General features: G+C 39.5%; 1 protein-coding gene across 2 annotated transcripts; it reads left to right on the forward strand.

Annotated features, from left to right (window-relative positions):
* Positions 1-1624: 1624 nt before the first annotated feature.
* STEAP2 (STEAP2 metalloreductase) lies at positions 1625-21938 on the forward strand. 2 transcript variants are annotated; one of them, XM_038556742.1, is made up of 5 exons: positions 1625-1929; positions 9126-9650; positions 12753-13280; positions 15596-15760; positions 17902-21938. In XM_038556742.1, exons 2-5 carry the CDS (start codon positions 9159-9161, stop codon positions 18187-18189), a joined length of 1473 nt encoding a protein of 490 aa, XP_038412670.1. In that variant the 5' UTR covers positions 1625-1929; positions 9126-9158; the 3' UTR covers positions 18190-21938. The 2 variants fall into 2 exon arrangements, with proteins under 2 accessions (XP_038412670.1, XP_038412671.1); XM_038556743.1 differs by lacking the exon at positions 1625-1929 and adding an exon at positions 2709-2903.
* Positions 21939-22185: the final 247 nt, after the last annotated feature.

Here is a 22185-nt window from a genome sequence, read left to right on the forward strand (position 1 = left end):
TCAAAGTCTGTTGTTTTCATCATGATTTATACTTATTTGCATAAAGAAATTAGTATAAATCTTATTTACACTTGTTTACTAATTTATCTTTCCCACCAAACTATAACTGCTAACAGGACAGGTAAATATATCTGTGTTCTTCACCATTGTTTCTAGTGGCTCAGCTGGGGGATATAGTAGGAGCTCAATAAATATCTTTGTAGTGAATGAATTACTGGAGGAGCATCTTCAGGAACAAGTGCTTGAAGTTATACACTTTGGGAACTACCATTCTAAAGTTATAATAGTCAAAGAAAAGAATCGTGTTCACACCTCTAGGCCACTAGAGATCCATTTAATGAAATTACTGCTGCTCTTCAGTAGAATCAATTACTACTTCAGGGAATTGTAGAGATTTCTCAAAGAGCACATCATGACCTGGAAAAATCTTGCAAAATCATTTTTATACTCTAAAACTCCAACTCAAAAACAGTAGTAAAAATTTCAATTACCCTGGAAGAAATCATGCTTTGCATCAGTGCCAACAGTTTTGGGGGCCACATTTGGCAGCATGAGGTTTTCTGTCAAGGATACTTGTTTAATAGTTCAAATAAGCAAGGTGGATATTCCTTCTGGAAATTGCAAATTATTGACTGTTTCTCTCTTAAATTATTTCGAATATAACTTGTTTTTTTTTTGGTGAGGGGGATAGTCCACTGTTAAGACAGCTCTTAAAAATATTTAAAATACACTGTTTAGGGACACCTGGCTGGCTTAATTGGTAAGCGTGCAACTTTTTATGTCTGGGTTGTGAGTTGGAGCCCCAGGTTGTAGAAATAAAATAATAAAATCTTTAAAAATAAATAATAATAATATAAAATAAAATATATGGTTTACCTATATGCTTTACACAATAATTTGTAGTTTTAGGATACTTAGAAAGTGCTCTATTTTTAAATAACCCTTTGTGAAAGTTATGTAATGCTATTGTTTAAAAAAATGATAAAGCTGCCTACTTTTCATTAAACTACTAAGAATCATGAATTTCTTCTAGTAGTCCTCCAAAAGTGCTTAAGAAAGAAAAAAGAAAGAAAGAAAGAAAGAAAGAAAGCAAGCTAATTTCATTATTTGAGAGTAGTACTGAAGCAAAAAAATAAAAATTGGTATAAATTTTAACTATTTTTTTCTAGTTACCAAAATGGAAAGAATTTCGCCAGTTGTCAATACCTCAACATCACTAAAAGCTCAGCCTATGCCTAAACTTTAAACCTTAATAATATTTGGCGGTGGGGGAGGGCGCAAATGTCAAGTCAAACAGAGAATGTATTTCCAAAGCTGCATTTGCAAAGGTTAATCTGAATGGACTACAGAGGGGAAAGTGCAGTTGTCCCAACGATCGATCCAAGACCCCCTTCTCCGTTGTTTTTTTTTTTTTTTCTTTTTTTCCTGGTTAATAAGCCACCAGGAAGAGAGAATTTTTCAACTTAGCTTGCTGAAATGATAATTTACTAACGTATGAACAAATCGACCCAACTTTGAGAATTTTCCCAAATTGATTTTCATTGCGAGAGTAAAGATCTCTTGCAGAAGACAGAGGAGTCAGACTACTCGGTAGTCTGCAGGGCGAGAATTTACAGGACCGCAAAGCCAGAGCCCGGCAGCTCAGAGACCCCCCGGGCATTCAAGGCCACTGCGGCCCGGAGCGTTCAGTGGCTCGTCCCAGGAACACACTTGTCCCGACTCCCCGGTCCGCCCCTGCGTTCCCCAACTCCAGAGCTGGCTTGGCACCAGCTACAGCGAAGGTCAAAGTCAACAGACTAATCTGCAGTCGGCGGGCCGTGAGGATCCTTCTATGCGAGGGAGCTTTAAAATACGGCTCACGAAAGGGCATTTCTGGACATTCTAGTACAAGGACGCCATCCAGACAACAGACGGCGTGGCCGGGTCGAGGTGAGGGCAAGGGAACACGGAGAGGAAAAGCCGCGGCCGGTTCTTGGAGACGCGTCAGGAACTGGAGAGTGTGCAACGGGGACGGGGCGCGGGGCGGTGCACGGGCGCGGAAAGGCCAAGTGCGGAGCGGGAAGGCGACTGCGCAGCACCGAGCCGGGCTCGCCTTTCCTGGAGCTGCTGCTTCCAAAGGACGGCGGGCGGGGGGAGGGGGTGCGGGCGAGGGCGGACGCTCCGCGGCTCCGGGGGCAGGGGGGATGCCCCCGCTGGAGCGCAGCCGCCCGGCTCCCGCCCGGCGCTCTCCGGCCTCCCCCGCTCTGCCCGCGCCCGCCCGGACCCCGCCGAGCTCCCGGGCAGCTCCCGGCGCCGCAGCGCCCTCGGGTCGGCGTCCCCGGGCCCCCCAGGGCCGCGCTCTGCGCGTCACTGCGGGGCCGGCCTCCGCGCGCCTCCCTCCCCCGCCTCCTCCCGGGCGGTGCGCGCTCCGGCGCGGGGAGGCGGGGAAGCCGCGGGAGCGCCACCGCCGCGCCAAACGCCTGCAGCCGCCGGTCGGAGGCGCGGCCCCGAGGCCCTGCAGCCGGGCCGGGCCCCTGGGGCGTGGGCGCCGCGGCCGCAGAGCTGCCGGGCTCGCCCCGGCCGGGCGCGGGGAGGGGGGGCGCAGGGCGGGCGCAGAGGTGAGCGGGTCGCGTAGGAGCGCGAGACCAGGTGGCGGCGGCGGCGGCGGCGGCGGCGGCGGCGGAGCCGAGGGTCCAGGGGCAGTGGTGGCCGCGCGCTGCTCGGTCCTCCCCGCTGCCGCGCCCTCTGCGGGCGTCCGCCCCGGGCCCCGCGCGCGCCCCTGGAGCTGGGGAGCCGCAGGGCTGGCTGGGGAAGGCGGTCTGTGCCCCCGAGGCCGCCTGCTACTGCTCGTGCTCTTCGGCGAGCTCCCCAGAAAGTCCCGAGGCTGGGCCCAGGAGCCAGGAGGCCGGGAGAGACCGCCCCAGGTAGGAGCACCCCGCGGGAGGGACCCCCGCCCCCGCCCGCGCCCCCGCCCCGCACCTCCCAGGCCGTCGCGCAGCGCCGCGGTGCGGGCAAGTGTTCCCGGGGTCATCTTGTTTATTGGCCGATGATGCGACCCTGGCGTGCTTGGGCCGTTGTGTGTTAGGAGGTGATTGGCCTCTTCTCTCATGTCCTGGATTTTCTTTGAACCCTGTGTTCAGCCTCAGCCAAAACTTGTTGAAAATTATGCCCTAAATATCTTGCTCTTAAAATGGAGCAGAGACATAAAGAAAATGTTGTCCGCAGATTTCCGTTTATTATCTTCCCCACCCCTTGGACGGGGATTGGTGTCAAGTTTTACTCCTCGGGCAGTTCATTTTTTAGGTGGAAAAACTTACTCCGGGCCGTGCTTAATTCTCACTCATCACTGTGGGTGAAATTGGGAGAAGTAGAATTTGAACTCCTGCCCCTTCCCCCACCCTCAAGATTGGAGATTGAGCCCCAGCAAAGGCCCCACTACCAGGAACGCTTAAAATTCTCTCCAAACCACCTCGTCCGTGCCTTCCCCCCCACCCCCCCAACCCCCCAGTCATTCCACCTGTTTTATTTCTTGGTTGTGTTGATCTATTTATTTTTTCTTTCAAGTGAGTCTGTTGTGTTTTCGTTTTTACCTTGTCTCTCTCCCTCTGCTGTTTCCAAGCTTAAAAGCTATTTACAGAAGAACAATACCCATCCTAGAGATTTTGCAGGCTATTTAGAAATGGTTTGCAGTTTCTTTCACCTAGCTAGCCCCTCTTTTTTGTGTGCGTTGGGGCGGTGGGTACGGGGGGGGGGGTGGTTGAGACAATATAAACAATGATAAATTGAGCTAATTGTACAAAGAGGAAGTGAGAAGCTATATTCAAGTTTTACTGGTGACATGGAAAATGTAGTGAATGAGCGTAATTATACTTTAGTACTGAAAAGGTAGCACAGATAAAGGCAAACACATTTTAAGGAAAGGATCATAAGTGAATAAGAAAGGTGAGGAAGAGGGTACGTCAGAAGCTGGAAAGACGGGATCCCTGGGTGGTGCAGCGGTTTAGCACCTGCCTTTGGTCCAGGGCGCGATCCTGGAGACCCGGGATCGAATCCCACGTCGGGCTCCCTGCATGGAGCCTGCTTCTCCCTCTGCCTGTGTCTCTGCCTCTCTCTCTCTGTGTGACTACCATAAATAAATTAAATTAAAAAAAAAAAAGACATTAAAAAAAAAGCTGGAAAGACTAGGACTGCAGTTTCAAAGGACACAATCAGGACATCAGGAGAGACGTTTATTCGGAGCTCAGCCAGTAAACCATGACACTGACATCTCACTCACTTTGGGCTGCCCTGTCTTGATCAGCAAAGAAAGGGATCTTACCTATAGACCTATCATTACATTTCTTTTGGTCCTCACATCTTTTTGATACATTCAACAACAAACCCTATTTGTTGCATTCTTTCTTACAAAGCAGATTCAGGGTCTGATGGGGACCCACTTCCTGGTTCATAGACTATCATCTTCTTGCTGTCTTCACTTGTCAAAAAGAGAGAAAGAGCTCTCCAAGACCTATTTTATAAGAGCACAAATTCCATTCAATAGGGTTCGACCCTCATGACCCAATCACCTTCCAAAGTCCATACCTTTTAATACCTTCCCATTGGGATTTAGGATTTCAGCATAAGAATTTGGCAGGGGCGGGGGTGGACACAAATATTTAGTCTTTAACAAGAGTTGATCTTTTTAAGCAAGTGACCATAACTGTATGCTGTAGAATTTAGGTAGGTAATGAGAAACCAGGAGGAGGTTGATAGTGAGAAAATAGCAGGTCAATGCATCAGATTTTTTCTGCTGACTTGAATTAGTCACTGCAAATATCTGACTAAGATTATTGGAAGGTTCGGAGATAGTGTTTGGAGATATCAGAAAGTGAATGGCTGAGTCGGATGGAGGCAGAGATTCATTGTTTTTGGTTTAACAACTGATGGAAACAAGAGGATGTGAGGTTGAGTGGTTTATCCACTTGAGTGAAGACATCCCAGAACATCCCAGAAAAGGATGACAACTGTTGGCACGGAGAGGAAGACTATGTATGTCAAAGTCACTAGTGATAAAGAGTAAGCTGGAAGTCAATAGATGACAGCAATGCTTACAGGGAGGTTTTATAAGGTGCCACCGGCCTCTGAGGAGCGGAGTGTTTGCAGGAGAGGAGAAGAAGAAAGGTTCAGATGTGGACTTGGAGAGTCAAAAATACACCCACACCCTCTCATGGCCCTGGGGGAATTATATTTACTTGATAACATGTCTAAATCATCAAGTTATGGATGTCACCCAGATCTCTGAGGACAGCCCCTTTCAGAGGTACTATCATTTAAAAATTAATGCCCTAGATGTTTGTATGTGAAACAAATTAGGTTCTATTTATATAGCATAACAGCTGCCATTCAGCCGAGGAATGTCAAGGAAACCCTTCTAAACAGAATCTCAGGAGGCCATGTAGCTGAGTATAATCCAATTCTTTGACCCTGATGATATACTTCAAGTATTGAATGCAAACAGCAAGTTGAATGGCCACTCAGGAAAACTGTGACCTTGAAATTTCAAGGAATCCATGTGCTACTTTTTTTTTTAAGGTTTTATTTATTTATTCATGAGAGACACAGAGAGAAAGGCAGAGACACATGCAGAGGGAGAAGCAGGCCCCACACAGGGAGCCACATGTGGGACTCCATCCCAAGACTCTAAGATCACGCCCTCAGCCGAAGGCAGATGCTCAACAGCTGAGCCACCCAGGTGTCCCTCCATGTGCTACCTAAATCACACTTTTAAGTCAAGCTCATGAAGTTGAAGTGTCACAGTGTTAAATATAAAGTAGTGATATTACTATGATTTTATAGTTTTAAGACTTGGAAACAAAAGGATTTTAGTATTGGACTGCAGGAGTTAGGTACAACCTCTTTGTTTTCCATATAACAGAGGAAAGAGACTCAGAAAACAAGATTTCAGAAGCCTCAGCCTGTCCTTTCTCCTCAGTACCGCATAAACAAAACTTTCCATAAATGTATAACCTTCTCAATTCTTTAGTCTGTGTTACCTGAGAATCACATCAAATGAAAAGGTAGAGAGACTCCAAGACCTTGGTAGTCAAAGTGTGGCCCACAAACCACTAGGACAAGGGGCATCATCTGGGAGCTCTGGAGAAACACAGACTCTTGAGCCTCATGCCAGACGTAGAGAATCAGAATGTTCATTTTAACAAGATCCCAGGTGATCATATTCACATTAAAGTTTGATAGTATTCTAGAGAGAGTCAGGTCACTTAGAAACTCCCATCTACTCCAGTCAGCAGAGCCTCTGATGCCCGGAGAGCTGGAGTCGCTTGTCAGCCAGAAGGAGAAGATAGCGTCACTGGACATCCTGAACTTTGAATGTTGTGAAACAACAGGAACAAAATATGCCGTGCAATGGGATGACACATTTTAAGGAGTGGTACTGACTTTCCAGAAAGTGGATAAAAGGGAAATTGCAAAATAGTGAGTGGTCCTTCCGATACTGCTCCTGCCTGAGTAGGAGATGGGGAGGGACAACATGCATGTTCCTCAGCTTCCTGCATTCCAGGCAACGGTTATTCTCTTGCTAGTGTTATTTTTCGTGATCACAAACCACAGTGCAAAAATGAGCTTGAGGATCAAAAAGCCACATTTGTTATTTCCAAATGCCAAGCTAAGTATTAGCTTGAATTCTGAACCTTTTAGTAGCGTTGTTTTCAAATACAGCTGCATATTAATTAAAACACCCAATGAACAATTAAAAAAAAAAAAGCCTGATGCCCAAGCTGGACTCCAGACCAATTAAACAAAGATCTGGCTGGAGGTAACTAGGTGTCCCTGGATTGCAAGCTCCTTGGGCCATTTCAGTGTGCAGATAGAGCTGAGAACCACTGCTTCAGGGGGCCATTCTCCCCTGTGGGAAGAAGCAGCTCTGAGATTACAATTCTGCTTCTCCACTTATCAAGTGGTGGGATCCTCTGACTCTCATAGCACCAGGCAGAGTCAGCAAACTTCATGCTTTATTGTGTATATGAAAGCCAGTGCAGCAATTCTTAGATTTGAGAGATGCCACAATCTCTACTCAGAATTCAGGACTAGGGTATAGGACACTTGGTTTCCTGTGTGTGAGTCTAATAACTCTTCCCCCTTAGGTGGCATATATGATTAGGGGTAGGTTGGCCAGTTCACCTTGGATGCCTGAATGAAATGATCATCGATTGTATGACTTCTGTCTCCTTTAACTGCTCTTGATTCCCAAGATAGCTCATGATACCTCAAGAGGATATTGATGTTTTGTACTACTCTGGTGCCTCTGACCTCTGCCTGGCCTTCTGAGTGCATGGGAAGCAGATAATTCCCACCCCTTCTATCTTGAAAAGTGAAATGAAACGTGTAATAGATGCAAAAATAGTGAGTCTTCTTCTTTCTCAGGATCTGAGTTAGACATTAAGATCACTAGGTAATGCTGAGGAGTGAACCATGCCCAAGAAGGAGAATACACTGACCTGAGCACAACCATCACTGTCCCACTCAGCCCCTCTCCCCCAAAGAACAAGGCCCTTTCTCTAAATTCTGTACTTGCACCAAAGTGACACGTGCCTTAGCTGGGCTGCCTGGATTCTAATCCTGGCTCCCTGACTTTCTCACTTACCACCTTGGACAAATTAATGCTCTTCTACATGTCTCAGTTTCCTCATGTTCAAAACAGGCATGACATTATTAACAGCTGTCTCATCAAGCAGTCATGGGGTTCAATCCGTTAACATAAAAAGTGCCTACAGATGGCACATGAAGTGTGCTATACAAGGATTAGGTAATACTGGTTTTCTAAAGATTAACTGACAGGGTTTGGGGAGTCATTGTGGTCCATTTGTAGGGTAAAAAGTGGGGGTTTTCTGGCTCTAATCTAAATTTCAAATTTCATTTTATTTTTTTAAGATTTTTTTTAAAGATTCCTTTTTTTTTTTTTTTTAATTCGTGAGAGACCAGAGAGAGGGAGAGAGACAGAGACACAGGCAGAGGGAGAAGAAGGCTCCACACAGGAGCCTAATGTGGGAATCGATCCCAGAACCCCAGGATCACACCCCAGGCCAAAGGCAGACGCTCAACCTCTGAGCCACCCAGGCATCTGGAAGAGTATATTTTGTTCAGATCCAACAGCAACACTGATTCATGGCCATTTGATGTGTCGTCTTGAGCATGTTATTACAAATATCAACATTTCAGATGTTAGTCCCCTAAGTAGAAGTGAATTTGACAGATTTTTTTCAGGCAAAATAACTTCACTGTATTTAAGCCAACAAATAAAAGGGGAAGAAAAAGATTTCATAAGTATTGTGTAATTTAAGACCATAAACACATTACTAATCCTGTTTTTTTGTCGGGAAGCTGTCTTAATAAATTGTAGGATAAGAGTGAATGATAGAAGTAAATGGTATTTAATTAATCCTTCATTATATTTTGAAGCCTGTTTTTCTTAAAATATTATTTAAATGCCGGGGGGGTCATTTTTTATTAACTGATTTATCTTACTCTCTTTAGCTATTGGTATATAGGATAATTTATAGATTCTACCTTAAACGATTCTAGCCATTTTTAAATCGTTTTTTTTGGTGGCTTTTCTGTCTTCTCGTGTTATATATGCTCTTCACATGCCAGCACATCACCTCCACCTCTAGTGGAATTTCTGACTGGCTGCCTCTGATCTGCTGCAAAAACTGGATAATCTGACTTGGTAGAACTGTGCTTTTAAAAAAATTCTAGGTGAAACTAAAGTCTCTTGCCTTTTGTGCTGTAGTGACTCGCTGCTCAGAGGTCAGTAGACCAGCATCATTTGTATCACCTTGTTCGAAAGGGAGAATCTTGGGCCTCACTCCAGACCTACTGAATCAGAATCTGAATTTTAATAAGATTCTCGGGTGATTCATGTGTCCATTAAAATTTCAGAAGCCCCACTTTAGCATATCAACTTTGTGACAGTTCATTTTTCTACTCTGACATCCTTTTTTAGCCTACAAATTGTGTCTTGCTGGGTTCCAGGTTTTATAGCTTGCTAAAATATTTTACTTCTGTAAATGAGGGGTATTATTATAATGTCTGGAAGTATGTGACTGTTGGGTAATAGGTAATTGATGAAGATTTTATTTTCTCTCCCTTAGGACATCTCTGGTGATCTTGAAAGAGCCCATATCATGGAATCGATCTCTATGATGGGAAGCCCTAAGAACCTTAGCGAAACTTTTTTGCCTAATGGCATAAATGGTATCAAAGATGCAAGGAGGGTCACTGTAGGTGTGATTGGAAGTGGGGATTTTGCCAAATCACTGACGATTCGACTTATTAGATGTGGCTATCATGTGGTGATAGGAAGTAGAAATCCTAAGTTTGCTTCTGAATTTTTTCCTCACGTGGTAGACGTCACTCACCATGAAGATGCTCTAACAAAAACAAATATAATATTTGTTGCTCTGCATAGAGAACATTACACCTCCCTTTGGGACTTGAGACATCTGCTTGTGGGTAAAATCCTGATTGATGTGAGCAATAACATGAGGATAAACCAATACCCAGAATCCAACGCAGAATATTTGGCTTCATTATTCCCGGATTCTCTGATTGTCAAAGGCTTTAATGTTGTCTCAGCTTGGGCCCTTCAGTTAGGACCCAAGGATGCCAGCCGGCAGGTATGGTTTTTTTTTTTTTTTCTTTCATTTTTTCTTTAGTTATTGAAGTATAGTTGACATACAATGTTAGTTTCCGGGTATATAATATCATGGTTTGACAATCTGCACATCGCTCAGTGCTCACCAAGACAAGTGCAGTCACCATCTGTCACTGTACGACGTTATAATTTTTTTTTAATTTTATTTATTTTGAGGGACAAGAGAGAGAAAGCACAAATTGGGAGAGGGAGAAGCAGACTCCCCACTGAGCAGGAAGCCCAACACGGGGCTCCATCCCACGACTCAAGGACCGTGACCCGAACTAAAGGCAGAGGCTTAACCAAGCGAACCATCCAGGTGCCCCACTGCACAACATTATTACAATACTATCGACTATGTTCCCTGTGCTGTACTTTTCATCTCCATGATGTATTTAAAACTGGAAGTTGGTACCTCTTAATCCCCAATTTTATTGGTATTTGTCTGGTATTCTGTATTTAAGTAGTGAAACAAATGTCCTACATTTAAAAATCAAATTCTGACACTCTCCAGTGATTATCATTTTGAAAACTGTGTCTGAGCACCTGAAAACTTATGTCCTGACCTTGTAAGGGTGCATTTCCACCCTTATCAAATAGTGTGGAAAGTGGAGAAAATTACTTGGACTTTCTGTTATTACCAGCTAATTTGGGAAAAGGCAAAGTTGGCCGATGAATAACGGCACACATTACATTGAGTCTCTCCTGGCTTCCTCAGAAATAGAAACAATAACAAACATGCCTTTTTTCTTCTTCTATCTCCCCAACTCTCTTCCTCCCTCCCTAGCTCTCCCCTCCCTTCTTCCTGGCAGCTATTTGGTAACAGTATTCCATCTGTGTATGCAACACTATTTAGTATGAGCCTCAAGAAGAATGCTTTAGAAGTGCCTTTTTATTTTATGCAGTTCGTTTTATTTAAAGTCTAGATTTTAATCTGTGTAGGGAAGCAGATTGGATTTCTTGGGTTCTTTTTTAGAGTATGGGTTCTATCCAGTTTGACTTGAGAATAAAGCATATGGGGAGCTCCATCAATGCCTTTATGGAATGAGAGCCTTTATAAGTAAACATATAAAATAGTGCACCTTACAAGTCTTTTAAAGGTGTAGTCATGCATCATAGGTAAGCTTGACGATAAAATACTTTCATTATTTTTGTTCGTAAAGACAGTTCATGCCTTAGATTAAATACCTTAGAAAATGAAGTCAGGTATTGTATCACTGAACATGGCATATCAGATCATGATAACTATTCATTTCAAGTCTTTACTTTGGAAGACTAGTAAAAGATTATATACTTCCCAGCTTTCCTAGAGGCTATTTCTAAATCCTTTTTTCTTTCATATATCCAAAGTTTAGGAATGCATACACCAAACTAGGGATAAACCTAAATTTAACCCTTTGCCCATAATTCTGATAATTTTGATCTTTAACAACTACAAAAAATAGGAAACTACAAAAAATACAAACTACAGGGGCACCTGGGTGGCTCAGTGATTGAGCGTCTGCCTTTGGCTTGGGGCATGATCCTGGGGTCCTGGGATCAAGTCCCGCATCAGACTCCCTGCAGGGAGCCTGCTTCTCCCTCTGCCTGTGTCTCTGCCTCTCCCTGTGTGTCTCTCATGAATAAATAAATAAAATCTTTTAAAAAAATACAACTATAAAAAATATGGATTTGAATTCAAAGTGAGCACAGAAATAGTTTGATTTGTATTCCATAGGGCTTCTACTTTTGTTACAAATGTTGGATTTATACTTTTAGGTTTATAAATTAAATGAATTTTAAATTTATTTAAATTTAAATAAATGTTATAGTTTATAGGTTATGTTTATATTTAAGTTTTATTACAAGTTTTTTTTTACAAGAAGTAAAAAATGGTCAGCATTGTCACAGCTATAATAAATTAATTTAGAATGCTTTTCTTTATTTCTTTGGAATATAGGTATTCTTCTCCACTCCATTTTAGAAATTCATGGACATTTGTATAAATAATATTGACTTTGTTATTAATCTGCTCATGTTAGGTAAAATTAATGATCCAAAGAGCACTACATTGTCAGCAAAATGCACATTTTAGCAAGCAAGTGTTTCAGTGTGGTCTGTTCCAGAGACCTTATGTAAACAACTTCAGGGATATATTTAGAATTTGTTTTCCCCAAACATTAACAGAGACTTTATGGCAATATTTTTCTAGCCCCAAGTGAGATGATGACCTGCCCATAAGTAATAGTGGCTCACTTCAGAAATGAATTTGTGCTCAACAAATATTAGTTGAATTCTAACTACAGAAATATAAGAGGTTTGGGTAGTTTGAAAGTCCACGCTCATCCCCACCCATCATTTCATTTTATAGATGTAACACCTTAGTATTAGGTAATGGCAGTGGCTTTACTATTTAAATTAACTAAGCCTTATAATACCATTTTTCCCTTACGCAGGTATAGTATCGTTATTCACAGGTGAAAGAATTTCATATTCTGATCAATGAAGTCATATAATAATAACCCGAGATTACTCATGGCCTTTCAAAGAAATTTTATAAATTGTACAGCAGTGTGACATAAGTTAGAGATTTTAATTGCAAATTCAACCATCCAGAGTCCATGCCCATCTTGTATTGCTGAATATCTTTAAAGGACAGTGCTTGTAATCCCTCTGCTAGACAGAATCACTACAGTCCTAGAACTAGGTATTGTCCTCAGAGGCTGGGGGAGCCAACCCCAGAGTGAGAGCCAGAGTAGCCAGTGGATGGCCAGCAGCCCAAACTCACCCTAGACCTTACCTTGCCACTGCTACTGAACCACATGTTCTAGAAACCTTCCTTCCCCTGGGGACTTCCCAATCCCAGCTTCCAGCAGGAATTTTCTGCATTTTATTTTCATGTCCTCACAGGTAGCAAGGACTTTATTGTTTCTATGACACTGTTTTGACTTATTAATCAATAGATTAATAATGTTAGTAAATGCTTTATCTCCTTAACTTTTTGCATCACCCAAGGTCGTCATAAGCGATGCTCTGTGGGTGCAGTGTGCAAACATCACCATTTTCATAAACAATAGTAACGATGAATCTTTTGTTTTTGCCACAGGTCTATATATGCAGCAACAATATTCAAGCTCGACAACAGGTTATTGAACTTGCCCGTCAGCTGAATTTCATTCCTGTTGACTTGGGATCATTGTCATCGGCCAGGGAGATTGAAAATTTACCCCTGCGACTATTTACTCTCTGGAGAGGGCCAGTGGTGGTAGCCATAAGCCTAGCCACGTTTTTCTTTCTATATTCCTTTGTCAGAGATGTGATACATCCATATGCTAGAAACCAGCAGAGTGATTTTTACAAGATTCCTATTGAGATTGTGAATAAAACCTTGCCCATAGTTGCCATTACTTTGCTGTCTCTGGTATACCTAGCAGGTCTCCTGGCAGCTGCTTATCAGCTTTATTACGGCACCAAGTATAGGAAATTTCCGCCTTGGTTGGAGACCTGGTTACAGTGCAGGAAACAACTTGGATTACTAAGTTTTTTCTTTGCTTCGGTCCATGTTGCCTACAGCCTCTGCTTACCAATGAGAAGGTCAGAGAGATACTTGTTTCTCAACATGGCTTATCAGCAGGTATGGAACTTGCTTGTTATTTATTGGATACTAGTGAAATACCTTATAAGTATAATCTGTAAAACGTGAGATTTGAAATAGTGTCAAATTTTACAGACCTTGTAATAGAAATTTTGGTATATTAAGGGAGGGGAAAGAATTGTTCTTTATACAATGTTTATGTGGCTGATTCAAAATCATTTAAGATAAAAGCTGCTACCGTACCTTTCTTTGAAGAATAAGAACAGAAATAAAGGGTTAGCTGTTTTTTCTCTTTTATGTTATGATTGCAATGATTGCTTTTAGCATTAAACAGTTATTTTAATGTTTTATAATTGGCTGTGTTCCATGAAATGATAAGGTACTCTCAGTAAACATTTGTGATAAAGTTAGAACCAGTGAAAATACAAAACAGAATAGGAAGCCAGAATCAAGAGACACATCTTCAAGGATTTTGTTATCAAAAATAAAAGGAGGAAAAATACTCAGGTGAAGCTTTAGGTCCTCAGGTGAACCTTTATAACACTTAGCTCTTTAAGAAAATCTCACAGAAAGCTTCATGTGAAAGGGGCTTGAAGGAGCAAAGTATGATATCCATTCAGCAAATGGAGCATAAAGGGTCTCCTCAAAGCTATTTGATGTAGTATTTACCAATGACAGCGAGGACTCTGTAGCAAAACGAATGGCAACTTTTGCATTTCATAAGGATCCATGGCATCATGATCCAAATGCATAGCCATTGGTATTTATGCCTGTCTCAACATAAAATAATGTGAAATAAATTAATGAATTGATGTTTGTTAAGCCATTGTCTGTCTAAAAATACCTCTTCAACTTAACCAAATACTAAGGGTTTGATATTTGCTCCACCAGCTCCCTCACTGGTCATTAATTGTTTGCTCAGATTGCACCTCTCACAGAGGCCGAGCCTGGACATCATTTTAAATTCTGCTACCTGCTTCTGACTCAAACCCTGTGTTCCCACTGCCCCCCCACCCCAGTCCCTCCTACTCTGTTCTACTTTCACTTTTTACTCTTTTCAGTAATACACTTTATGTTTTCCTTGTTTATTTACTGTTGTCTGCCTCCTCTCATCAGAATGTAAGTTTATGAGAGGAGGGATCTTGTGTGTTTTGTTCACTGATGTATGTGTAACACCTAGAACTGTGCCTGGCACGTAGTAAGGCATTCACAAAGTGTTTTGTGGGATGAATGAATGGCCTGGGAGGCCAAGTAGGTGCAGGTTGTAAGCTCTGGGTTTACTGAGGTTGGTGGTTGTTCTGTATTGTTGTATAGACATCAAAGAAGATAATAAGAGCCTTTTTCCACAGAGGAGCTCTGTGGCTTTTTTTCAGTATATTCGTATGATTGTTCCGGGGACCTAATGCTCAGAACTAGCTTTCCTTTTTTTTAATTTCAAGTTTCTTTTGTTAACTGGAACTGAACAGAGTTAAACTGTGTTAAGTTAGAATCTGTTATCCATGAATAGATATTTATTTAAATCAAAGCTTTAGGCTGAAGAGTCCAACCTTTGATTTATACTATAGTTATATTGTTTACATGTAAATTGACATTTCTCAAAGTAATCCCTATGCAGAATACCACATATTCAGAGTTAATCAAGTCTGACTTGATCATATATGTATTATCAACGTAAGGAAAAGACATTTGAAGAAGTACTATATAGGAATGAGGCAACTGAAGAGTTGGAGAAGTGCATCAGTGAGGCAGTTCAAGAGAGTAAATATTTGCATTCAGTATGACTTTATCCATAAGGAGATCTCAGCTTTCTGAGGAAAAGAAGGTAAAGAAAAAAAAGAGAAACAAATGACATACAAATATTCTTCAAGTGAGAGAGGAAGATGCACACATAATTTAGAAATTCTCTTCCTGGATTCTAAGTTGATCTAAAGCCAGGATGTACCCAAAATATTCAACCAAGTTTAAATCAACTTAGTAAAGTACCTCAAAACTAAGTCTAACTGCCAATATTTTTCTCATGTCACCTTGGAACCAACACTTGACATTCCTGGTCTTAGGACCCCAGACTCCCTGTGACTGTGATGTATTACAATGTAGGTGACAGACTGACCCATCCCCTCACATTTATGCCAGGAAAGAGAGAATCTTAGTCTTCCTTTATTTAACTCTCCCTTCTCTTTTCCCCACACCTGGAACAATACCATCCAGTAATAGGTTCTCCATCACGGTCTGTTAAATTGAAAAAATACAATTTAAATCTGTCCATATATGATGTATTCTTATTCCAAGAGTGAACTGCGCTGAATCAGTGAATATTCTGCCAAATGAAGGAAATTCACATTTGCTCTCGTTAGGTTCATGCCAATGTCGAAAACTCTTGGAACGAGGAAGAAGTTTGGAGAATTGAAATGTATATCTCCTTTGGCATAATGAGCCTTGGCTTACTGTCTCTCCTGGCAGTCACCTCTATCCCTTCCGTGAGCAATGCTTTAAACTGGAGGGAATTCAGTTTTATTCAGGTACGTGGGCTTTTTTGCGTGAGGGATTGGGCGGCATAGAATTTAAGTGTTAAGTACAGTTTAATTTTAAATATGCTTTTTATAAAAGAGTGCCTTTGGGGCTGCATTTATGCAGTTAGCTCAAGGAATGAAAATTGCTGGAAGCCAGCTTAGGGCCATTCTGGTTTAGTAAGCAAAAGACCAGTACAGGATTCTACTAGAAGACTTTGATAGCACTGCCTAACGTTACAGATAAGGCTCATTTTAAAAAGAAAAAAAAAATGATGGGATGCCTCAGTGACTCAGTGATTGAGCGTCTGCCTTTGGCTTAGGTCATGATCCCGGGGTCCTGAGATTGAGTTCTGCAACAGGCTCTCTGAAGGGAGCCTACTTGTACCTCTGCCTGTGTCTCTGCCTCTCTCTCTGTATCTCTCATGAATAAATAAATAAATTCTTTAAAAAAAAAAAAAAAAAAAGGAAAGTGAGAATGGGGAAGCTTAGATCAAGTTTAGTGCCAAAAGTCATTTTGTTACTCAACCAGTGAATAAAGAATTCCTTTATATTTTGAGTCACCTGATCAATCTAGAAAAATCTTATTAATTTGAATTCAAGTGAGGAGAAGGTCAGTCTGAATATTGTAAAAGAAATGTGTGGCAAATTAGGTGACTGGACTGATGGATTATGATAAGCAACCAACCTTATGAATCTTGTTATTATATGTATTTAGTATATTAGTTGTATATATGTGCCTATGAGTATATACAAAGGTGTTTCAAAACAGCACTGTATTCTTTAATAAATTAAACATTTACCTTCTCCAGTAATAATTATTTAACAAATATGCATATTTTTAAAATATGTAACTCAAGCTTAGACCCCACCTGTACTATCACAGTCAGTATTGGTTGTATCCAAATGGTTTATAGTACAATATGTGGATGACTGTCACTTGGTGGTACACTAAATTTTGTTTTGTTTTGTTTTTGCCTATTTGAGGTTTTTACCCCCCAAGTCATCTAAAGAGCTCATTCAAGTTAAGGGCATCTCCCTGTCTAAATTTGTCTTTCCTTTTTGAAGGAAAGAAAATGTGAATACTTTTCCTACTGTCAGTTTAATCATACCTGAAAGAGATGGAAGGCTCTCTGATAAAAGGTGTTGGGTGGATGCAAGTGATCATTAAATTGAAATGAGTAACTGCAAAACAGAACAGTTCTGCTAAAGAGTCGATCCTTTCCCCATGAAGTTAGACATTACATCATTACACTGATGTAATGTTACATAGACCATTTCTCAAAGTAATTAATCAAACAATGATTTAGGGAGCCCAGAATGCTGACCTTTTAGATTTTCACCTATGAACTGCTTAATGGAAGTACTCTGAATAATTTGATTTAATGATCAATAAAGCCACATGTTTGAAATGCTATTCTATCACATACTAATACTATCAGGTTTTTCATATTTACCTTCAACTAGTATATATATGTGGGGCAGGGTGTGGGGGGCGTATTCCCATGAGAATGCTCTTCAGCACTTAATTTTATTGTGTGTGTATATTATATATATAGATATATATAATTTTTTAATACTCATAACTGTTGGAAATGTGGTTAACCTTTGTAAAGAAGTTTTGCAGTTTTCATCAGTACCCTTAAGGAAAACCCAGATGTTTTGACCAGTAACCCCCCTATTAGAAATAAGTTCTAAAGAAATAAACCAAAATATAGAAAAAGGGCTTATAATTGAGGAAAGTTGAAAACAGAGTAAACGTTCAAAAAAAACAAAAAGGAATGATTAAGTAAACAATAACACATCCATTCAATAGAATATTATAAAGCATAAAGAGTCATGTTTTCATATTTAATGACATGAGGAAAAGGTTTGTTTCATATTTAATGACATGAGGAAAAGATACAATAATCAGAGTATGAAACTAAATACAATATGGCTTTCTTTGTATAAAATAAGACAAACACTTAAATATATATGAAATATGTGGAAATACTAAATTTTAATTTAGTAGATAATAAAGAGTAGGTCAGTAATGTAAGATAAAATAGTTTTAGCACACTATAAACTTGGTGTAGCTGGATGCATTGATTTTTGAGTTTGAATAATTTGTTCCTTATTCTTTGTTTCTTTTTCTTTCTCCTCTACCCAAGTCTACACTTGGATATGTTGCTCTGCTCATAAGTACTTTCCATGTTTTAATTTATGGATGGAAACGAGCTTTTGAAGAAGAGTACTACAGGTTTTATACACCACCAAACTTCGTCCTTGCTCTTGTTTTGCCCTCAATTGTAATTCTGGGTAAGATCGTTTTACTCCTTCCATGTATAAGCCGAAAGCTCAAGAGAATTAAAAAAGGTTGGGAAAAGAGCCAATTTCTAGAAGAAGGTGTTGGAGGAGCAGTTCCTCATCTCTCACCAGAGAGGGTTACAGTCATGTGATGATAAATGGTGCTCACCGGTGCCATGTAGAGTTCCACTCATGCCATTATTGTTATGAATTCCTTTATGTTCATTTGCAAGTGCACTGTCAAATTCATGTGGCCTGAAATCTGTCCAGTAAGATCCCAACCAAATTAGTGGTCAGTTTTTTTAAAAATTAATTTTCACAGATGTCTTATTTTGGCACTATGAATTTTTGTAGTCAACTTGTACATTTTGTTTTGCATAACCGTAACATTTCTGTTACTTTGACAAACTGTATTCCATTATCAGGCAAAGATATTTCTGGCTAATAATATAGATACAGCATAATGTCCAAAAAAAAAAAATAACCTTGCAAACCAGCAGAGTTTTAAGTTTTAATATAATTTAATGGATATATGTTCTTTGTTTCTGAAGCTTACCTAAGGTTTTAATTGTTATCCGGCTCAAGAAATAGACATGCATAATCATACAGTAACTTTAAGAAAGGTCACTCACATTAGCATCTAGGTAAGGGTGAATGGTAACATTCCTATATTTTTCTCAGAAGATAGGGTTTGAATAATGTAATTAATTGTATGAACCAGTGTGATTTGTGAAGAAACACAAATTTTAAAAAAACAATTTGAATCTGAAATTATATTTGAAATGCAATGGAGACATGAAATGCATACTGATAATACGTACCTCATGAAAGATTTCATTCCTTATCTTGTTACAGAGCAGTTTCATTTGCATGTTATTATGTTGGTTAGGGAGAAGACTGTAATATTTGGATTCCAAAATTGATTTTTCTAACATTGTACCACGCCTGTGAATATTAAAGTTGTTTCTAGTTAGAGGGAAGCTATGAAGTTTACCCACCAGTAATTGGTCAGCTGATCTACAGCGTTGCATCTTAGCCATTCATCCCTCTATCTTGCATAAAATTTGACTGACATTCACTGAGAGATTATAATATGCCAGGCAGTGCTCTCAGCTATTTGTCTTATCCCATGTTAATATTTACAGCAGCCCTGTGACAGAGGTAGTTATTATCCTTATTTTACATATGAGAAAACAGAAGGATAGAAAAATAATCTGCCCAAGATCATGCAGTTAATAAGAGGCAGAGCTGGCATTCAAGTCTAGCCATCCTATTTCAGAGGCTATAGTTTTAACTGCTAGGCTGATGGCCCCTGCTTCATCCACATGCGTTACCAACATGATGCCAATCTAGATGCTTCCTCTTTTGTCATAAAGGCATTGACATTCTTTACAGTGTGTGTGGGTATCAAAAATTTATGAAAATATTACAGTCACAAATTTATAATTGCTTGTGGGATGATATACAGTTCCTAACCTTGCGAGAGGATCTTCCCTGGGACATGACCTTGGAGACCCATGGCAGTCCATGTGATTCCCTAGACAGTGTTGGGACACCAGCAGAGATAGGACCATAGCAGTTTTAATGAATGGCTGAGATCCTGTAGAACCTTTAAAAATCCCTGTCGTGTTGGTCACCTCTTTTTCTCTTCCTGAGAGGTCCTTCTGCCTATTCAACCATTCATTAGCGAGCAGTTTGCAAGCATGAAGGATTTTAAGAAGAGTGGTTAATTATAAATCTACTCTAGAGACATATAATCATACAAATTATTCATAAAATTTTTCAGTACTGACATTCCACATTAAAATTGCATTTTGTTCAAACTTTGATTAGAATGCCCTACATTTTTTCCCATTTGTTCTTTCCTTATTAAAATAGTTGCAGATAAGATACAATTATATGCATTATGTAATTATATATTCTGCAATTATAACATTTCTAAACTTAGCCACTGAGGTATTACTGAATGCAGCAGCCAAAATAAAAGGAGTTTTGTTGGGGGCAGAGGGAGGAGAGAGAGAGAATCTTAAGCAGGCTACATGCCCAGGGGCCCAGTGCAGGGCTTGCTTGATCTCACAATCCTGAGATCATGACCTGAGCCAAGATCAAGGGTCAGACATTAACCAGCTGAGCCACTGGGCACCCCTAGAAGGAGTTTTATTTATGGAAGCTACCTTTCCCACCATTGGCTCTTTACCGACTACTGCAACCTGTCAATTTGGTAAATCACTCGATTCTCTCATATTATTTTAATTTTGTTCTTTCCCTCTTGATAATCACTTACTTGCTAGTTCTTGGTAGGAATTCAGTTGGGTGATAACTTTTAAAGGGAGACACCCATAAACTGTTGTAGCTCACTACTGAAATTAACAGCATATTTTCAATATTTGTTCCTCAAGTTTCACTCTGTCAAGACCACGCTTTTACCATTTAATGTGAAAATACAATGAAATATTTTTAAAAGTTAGATGACTATTGAATTATATTGCTGCATGTGTATATTAAATAGCCAATGATATAAATAATGTTATCACTACTACAGATAAAAGGGGCCTTTGAAAATGTGAAAAAAACAAAATTTATGAAAATGTATATAGGATGTAACTTTTGTCTCATGATAATATCTTCCTTTTAGTACTACAAAGATGAAATAATTTTGAAGTTTCACAATAAATGTAATATATTCATTATAATTCTAAATGTTTAAAAGCCTTTCTAAAGATACAAAAATATTGACTTTTATTTATTTGACTTTTAATTGCTTTATTTTACCATTTTCTACCAGATTTTTTTTCTTAATCATTATTTCTCATAATTACCTTTTTAAAAATCATTACTCTGGCCTCAGAAGTAGGATTGAATTCTGCTCTTGCTAGATGTGAGAAAATGGTCGGAACTTTAAAGTAGTGGGGATTCTTTACCAATCTGTATTTTGAGAAGTGCCCCTGAGAAAATTATAAGAATGTAGAAAATATGCCCAGTCTTAATCCTATGCAAAAAACTAAGTAATTTTTTCCTAAGAGGAAAATAATCATGGGCTGAATCATGCTATTTATTTAGCTTTTGTGTGAAGATTTCATGTCTCCTCTATTAAGAATATTTAAAATCATGTTTAAGTAAGAATATATTCATGTGAACATATATTTTTCAAGGCATATATGGAAATTTAGCCCAGATTGTCTACATGTAGAGATTTTTATTTAAATTTTAAAATATTTTAAAGTATGAAGAAATTATATTTATAGGTATTTATTGGAGATAATTATTTTGTGCTACATATAGAATGGCTAGTGAGCTCCAGTATTAAACTACCTGATTAATTTCTTATGAATTAGCCTAATCTTAATTTGATTAAGGAATTTTACTTCAAAATTAATTTGATAATAGTAATTTAAGGTATATTCATACCTACAAATTATGAAAATTATTTGTGTAAAAGGGCTTCAAGAATATATCATATCCAATTTTGTATTGTTTATCTCTTACATAATATGAAAAAATTTTAATTCTTCTTAATTGCCTTTTGCCATTAAACTATTTCATAATAAATCCTGTACAAAGAATTTTGCCCCCAATAGAGATTTGTTTGTGAAATATAAGGTTTCTTATGTGATATTTTAAAGTACCCATACATGTAACTCATAAATATTTCTTTAGGATTACTATAAACACTGAACCTGTGTCCATCTACAGACTCTCTGTTTTGAAATTAGTATTCAAACAGCCTAAAATTTGGTGTTGAAATTATTTTGTGAATTCTTGACTTAAAGTATTACTACACATAGTATAACATGCCTCAGTCCAGTGTTCAGATTTCTACTTGTGATGTGTTGTCATGAAAATGAGATGCTCTACCTTCAGTTGTTCATAAGTCAATAAAACAAATTCTGGTAAATATTCAGTATATGTAATTGCTCTAAATGAACCGGTACTGTTCTTACTTTGAATGATGCATTTTACAGGAATGAATGGGTTCTTCAATTTTTTTAATGCAAGAAAAAAATTTAATTACATTTTTTAATTTAATTCAATTTGCCAACATATTTATAACACCCAGTGCTCATCCCATCAAGTGCCCTCCTCAGTGCGCATCACCCAGTTACCCCATACTCCCACCCACATCACATTCCACAACCTTTTCTTTGTTT

This window comes from Canis lupus, chromosome 14, assembly GCF_011100685.1.
Source record: "Canis lupus familiaris isolate Mischka breed German Shepherd chromosome 14, alternate assembly UU_Cfam_GSD_1.0, whole genome shotgun sequence".
NCBI lineage: Eukaryota > Metazoa > Chordata > Mammalia > Carnivora > Canidae > Canis > Canis lupus.